We start from the raw sequence: 6,043 nt of genomic DNA, 5'->3' as shown, positions 1-6,043 counted from the left end.
TTTAAAAAAAGTCTAAACAAACTTCAGTACCACATATAGAAGAAACAAAATAGAAAGTAAAATACTAAAATATTTCATTTGGAAAAAGTCCTAATGGATAAAACCTAACCCAATAAAAAAAATCCCCACGACTAAGTCCAACAAAAATGGAACCTCTACACCCTAATTATTAATACAGAAGACACAGTTTTAATAGATTTTTTTTTTTGTTTTGGGTCAAGATTCTTCTCCATAAAATACAAGAGCTGCTGCAAAGTAAAATGGGTGGGACATTTTTTTTCAGTAGACGACATTATGGAAGCCACTTTTAAAATGTCATGAGCCAAAAGAATCTTGTGGCACATCCATAACATTTGGAAATTATAGTGTGAACTCAGCAGCTCACAGAAAACATACATTTTTAGTACAATATATATCCTCATTTCTTAGGAGTCAAGCAATACAAGCAATGGCCAAATCACAAGAAAAGATGTCAACAATCTTGAGTATTGATGGAGGAGGAGTTAGGGGACTTATTCCTGCTCAAGCTCTTGGGTTTTTAGAGGCCAAGCTTCAGGTAACCAACAGAAAATGTTCAAAATTGTTTCAAGAACAGTAAATTGGATTGAGTAGAAGTTGAGAATCAAATAAATGATCTTCCACGATCATTGAATTTCACTGTATTATCAACTTTTCATCAAGATTTATGATCTATTATCAAAATGAATAAACTAGAACAAAATAAACATAAAGTTGAAAAGAAAAACAATATAATTCTCTGAATTGCTATCATTTAACTTGGAACCCATCAACTAAAACAATATAATTCTCTTAATTGCTATCATTTAACTTGGAACCCATCAACTAGAAATGGGTCAAATCCAATTGAATATCAAGTTTTTCCTTGTTATCAATAGGACTGAATTTTCATAGGCTTGAATGCTCCATTCTAACTTCCATTGTTTTTTTTTCTTCAATTGAATATTGAGTTTTTTCTGTTATCAATAGGACTGAATTTCTTTGAATGGTCCATTTAACTTCCATTGTGTTTTAATTTCTTGTATTGTAGGAATTAGATGGTGAAGAAGCAAGAATAGCAGACTATTTTGATCTGATAGCAGGTACTAGTACTGGAGGATTAATTACTGCCATGATAACTTCTCCAAAAGATAACAAACGTCCCCTCTTTTCTGCCAAAGAAGTCACTGATTTCTACTTACAGAGACTTCCTGAAATCTTTCCACAACCAACGTTAGTATATAAATTTTAGTTGGTATTTATTGGAGTATTTAATCATTTGTTTTATTGTTTTTTAGATTTTAGTTTTAGGTTTTTTACAATCTATAAGATAAGTTTCTACAAGCTTTTGGATGTATTTAAGATTTTCATAATTGTAACTCGGTCATTATCATTAATCTGATTTTTTATTATAAATAAGAGCTTACAACACAATGATAAATTGGGAGTCTCAAGATTTTAGGTTAGATTATACTCCAATTTAACATATAATAATAACTAATTTGAACAAATAATAATAATTTAATCTACTCTTCGACCCATTACATTGTATCAATAGAATAATTGATCTTTCAATTTGTATTGTATAATATTTTATTGTTATAGAAAATATGATACAAATTAGAATTTTTGTAGCCGTTGGAATCTGTTTGGACCAGCCACAAGTCTGTTTTATGGGTGCAAATACTCAGGGCAGTGCTTGAAGCGTATCTTCAGTGAGATGATTCCTGATCTAAGACTAAGTGAGACAATCACCAATGTGTTGTTACTCACTTTTGATTTGAAGCTGCAGCAGCCAGTCATTTTTTCTACTTTTGAGGTCAGTCTCTCACTACATTAACAAAGTGCTTGCACTACAATTTTAACGACTTGTATAAATTTATCAGTAGTCTTTTAGATTGGTGCAATTCAATTTATAGATTGATGATTGAATATTTTTGTATTGTTATTGTAGGCAAAGGAAAATGTTCTTAAGAATCCATTTTTAAAAGATGTATGCATTGGTACATCTGCTGCTCCTACTTTTTTCCCACCTCACTACTTCACAACACATGACGCACCCCCTGGAAAATCTAGAAATTTTCACTTGATAGATGGTGGAATTGCTGCCAACAATCCTGTAAGTACAAACATGATTAAATCCATTGAAACTTTATTGAGCTATCAGACCAAAATATCACTTTGAGAAAATGTTTGATACATAATGTTGCAAAGTAAATAGCTAAGAAAATCTTGGCACACAGTGTGAATTGTTAATCTTGTTTATTCTTAGTCATATTTTTTTATCTTGTCAATTATCATTTCTAAGTCAATATTTCTGGTCATATTTTGTCATTCATGGTGAGAATAATTGGGAGTTAATTGAGAAGAATTGGTTGACTACATACCAAGTCAAGATTCTTTTCGACTTTAATTTTCTATTATGGTGATGATAGATTATAGAATATGATCTGAAACATTGAGAAAAGCTGTTAATATGGTAATTTGACTTGCTGTAGAAAACATCTCCTATTTATAAACTGAATATAATTGAATTAAAAAGTAATGACAAACAACATTATGAATCATAAAAATTTGATATCATTATTTCAATCTTATTCTTTTACTAATCAAAGTGCAAATGTTAGGAAAAAATCAGCTATTTCTTATTTTCCAATATTAGAAAACCTTAGCAGACAGTATAAATGGTCAGTCTTGTTTATTTTTATTTGTATATTTGAATCTTGTTCATTATTATTCATCAATTTGATTGTGTTCAAATTTTTGCTTTAATGTTTTGGATCATATCCTATCATCCATCATCAAGATAATAGAAAGATAGAAGAGAAATGAAAAATTATATACTAAAATAAATTTTGTATACTATATTTTTTTGTTTACTTAATAATAAATTATAAAATATTACTCTAAAAAACTTATATCTAAACTTCAACACAATTATATCTTAAAAATTAATAAACAAGATTCTAAAGGATGGATCATTATTTTAATAACAATATAATTGGCTTGAGAATATCACTGACTGGGAAGAATCATCTTTATGTTAGCATCCCTTTTCTTTTTCTTTTCTTTAGTCAAATTAGAATATTTTATTTATCATCTTCTCTCACTTCTACTGATTTCTTTAGTCAAATCAGCATCATTTATTTATCATCTTCTCTCACTTTTACTGATTTCTTTAGTCAAATCAGCATTTTTTTTTTTATCATCTTCTCTCACTTTTACTGATGTAAGGACTACATGATGATGTCACGGTGCTTAACATAATCATTCATCAGAATTTTTTTGATTAAAATGATCTATGCAGACTTTGTTAGCAATAAATCAAATTACAAAAATGCGCCTCAAGGAGAATCCAGGATTCAGAAATATTAGACCTCAGGTAGATCATGATTATTATCATATTTTTATGATTCAATAAATATGTTTGAGCTAAATGATAATAATAATATCAGAGTTTTTTTTGGAACAGGAATATGGAGAAGTATTGGTTCTTTCACTTGGAACTGGACAAGAGGATTCACAGAATATTAATTATGATGCAAAAGAGGCTGCTCAATGGGGTGGTTTAGGATGGATTCAGAATAAGGGCAGAGCTCCAATTATAGACGTCTTCATGAATGCTAGTGCAGATATGGTGGACATCTACATGGCTAATATGTTCCAGTCTGGTGTCCACAAAGGAAACTATCTAAGAATTCAGGTAAATTCTATTATAGGAATTTTTAAAAATTAAATTTATTTTTTTATCTATTTTATATGTTTATTGGAATTTTTCGCAAGGGTTTGTATGAGTAACAGAGTTGTCTTGTGGTTTTGTGTAGTTTCTTATATTTTAGGGTTTGACTCTAAAGTCCAATTTCATCTAATGCATCTGGCTTGCCTACTCCTTGGTACATTCTCTAGGGTTCCACTTCAATGTCAATTTCACCTAGTGCATCTGGTACTTCCCAAAGGACTAGTCTCGTCTTAGATTACCTCTTAAAAAGGATGCAACAACAAAACTTCTTCACAACTCTACAATTGGACATCAAAATCATGAACTAGTCTCTTTTTATTTACTATTAAAAATTTCTTTTTTTTGATAGGTGGTATTTAGTTTTTATTTGAACTGATTTTAATGTTGATTGTTTCTAATCATTAAATTCTGATCAGGAAGCAAATTTAAGTGGAGATGGAGTAAGTGTAGATTGCTCATACAAAGAAAACCTTGAGAATCTTGTGAAGATTGGGAATAAGTTATTGGATAAGCCTGTAAGCAAAGTGAATTTAGAAACTGGCAAGTTTGAAGAAGTTCAAAATGAGAGTACCAATAAAGATGCATTAACCAGGTTTTTATCTATAATTACCTTTTATTTCCATTAGGTAGTTTTCTTGACTCAAAATTTAAAAGTTTTGAACTAAACATTATTCATATTGCAATGGTCAATGTTCATAACAATTGTTTCATTGTGCCTAACAGATTTGCCAAATTGCTTTATGAAGAGAGGAGAAATAGATTATCCTTCAAATCATATCACAATAGAAAATGGTAGATTTCTAAGGTATGACTGTATTATATTTTCAAGTATTATTCTACATAATTTCACAAAGAAATAGAATAATTTCACAAAGAGATAGAAATTGGATATATATATATATATATATATATATTTATTTATTTATTTTTAATTTTTTTTAAATTGATCTATCATTTCATGTTAGAATTTTTTTGTATATAAATTGATAAATACTAACTCTTTATAATTGAAGACTTACATTTCTAGTTGTCAAACAGTTTGACATAAAAAAATTACATCTATATTATAACTAAAATAAATAATGTAAAAACAATTATCTAGTGGTAAAACTTATTCATTAAGATCTTAATAACGATGTGTGTTCTCTCTCAGACTATGGGTTGCAAGATGGTAGATTCCTCCAACATGAAGCTAAGTGCCGAAGATAATAACTCCTCATCCCCCAAGTAAATTGTGTGATTAATCAAATATGTGTTCTCTAGTTTTCAAAATTTTAGTTGTAAGATTATGTGTATTGTATTTCTTTTGGGTTTATTGTATTCCTTGGATATGGTTATTATACCATTGAAATCATATTTGATTTATCAAATATTAATGTTCTCTAGTTTTCATGTAATATTGGTTGTATGATTATATGCATTGTATTTCTTTTCCATTTATTGTGTTTTTTGGGATTTGGTTATTATACTATTGAACTCATGTAGTCTTATCCCTCAAGCAAATTGTTTGATTTATCAAATAAATTTGTTCTCTAATTTTCATTATTTTAGTTGCATTATTATACACATTGTATTTCTTTTGAGTTTATCATGTTCTTATATCCCATTATTATACTATTGAACTCATGTAATCTTCTTTATGCAAGCAATATATTTACAAGATTTCAACCCTTTCAAAATTTTATATTTATTTTATAACTTTATATAGTAATAATAGAATGAGATCTATAGTATGTGAAAGGGATTAGTAATGATTTGATTTCTTTTTCAGAATTTTATAGATTAAAAAAAACTACAACATAAAATCTCACTAAAATAAGGCTCATATTTGTTAGTAAATAGTGCAATATGGTAAATATAAGAGAAGGAAATATATAGAAAAAAACATCATGCAATCCAAAAGAGATTGAGCTGATAGAAATATAAAAAGGAAAAATAGAAGAGTAGAAATAACTACACTTGGTAAGTAACACTACAATAGCTTAGCCTAATTTATCATCTATCACACTACCTAAAATATAAGAACCACTAACTTCTACAATCAATCAATGCCAATTTTGAAGACTCGTAAAAGAATCTACATTATAGTGAGTGAGGTGATAAAATATATTTAATAAATATTATCTTCTTAACACTTGATAACCAACCAACTGTTGATATGGTGAAGGCCAACAATCACATTATCTTTCCCTCCAATAAGTGTGTCTCTTGGTTTCATGAGACCTTTCATGCTACTCCTATTCATTTATAATAATCTTTTATATACATTAATCTAATACTCTGTGGTCTGGACATAGCCACTATTGT

General features: G+C 28.6%; 1 protein-coding gene across 1 annotated transcript; it reads left to right on the top strand.

Annotated features, from left to right (window-relative positions):
• The first annotated feature begins 352 nt into the window (after nucleotides 1-352).
• On the top strand, nucleotides 353-5,172 carry LOC149554016 (patatin-like protein 2). The gene is made up of 9 exons (XM_089789970.1): nucleotides 353-556; nucleotides 1,049-1,230; nucleotides 1,633-1,816; nucleotides 1,952-2,116; nucleotides 3,305-3,379; nucleotides 3,470-3,700; nucleotides 4,153-4,328; nucleotides 4,460-4,541; nucleotides 4,890-5,172. Exons 1-8 carry the CDS (start codon nucleotides 449-451, stop codon nucleotides 4,530-4,532), a joined length of 1,194 nt encoding a protein of 397 aa, XP_089646096.1. The 5' UTR covers nucleotides 353-448; the 3' UTR covers nucleotides 4,533-4,541; nucleotides 4,890-5,172.
• The last annotated feature ends 871 nt before the right edge of the window (nucleotides 5,173-6,043 follow it).

Source organism: Cupressus sempervirens, chromosome 6 (genome assembly GCF_028749045.1).
Source record: "Cupressus sempervirens isolate cs-2001-9-10 chromosome 6, ASM2874904v1, whole genome shotgun sequence".
In the NCBI taxonomy this organism is placed as follows: Eukaryota; Viridiplantae; Streptophyta; class Pinopsida; order Cupressales; family Cupressaceae; genus Cupressus; species Cupressus sempervirens.
The sequence above is the reverse complement of the archived record's forward strand: the minus strand, read 5'-3'. Positions and strand labels throughout refer to the sequence as shown.

Coding starts and splice junctions, on each gene's coding strand:
- LOC149554016 (XM_089789970.1), top strand. CDS start 449: ATGGCCAAATCACAAGAAAAGATGTCAACAATCTTGAGTATTGATGGA. Junction 3,380..3,469: donor TCAGAAATATTAGACCTCAG/GTAGATCATGAT, acceptor TTTTTGGAACAG/GAATATGGAGAAGTATTGGT. Junction 3,701..4,152: donor GAAACTATCTAAGAATTCAG/GTAAATTCTATT, acceptor AATTCTGATCAG/GAAGCAAATTTAAGTGGAGA.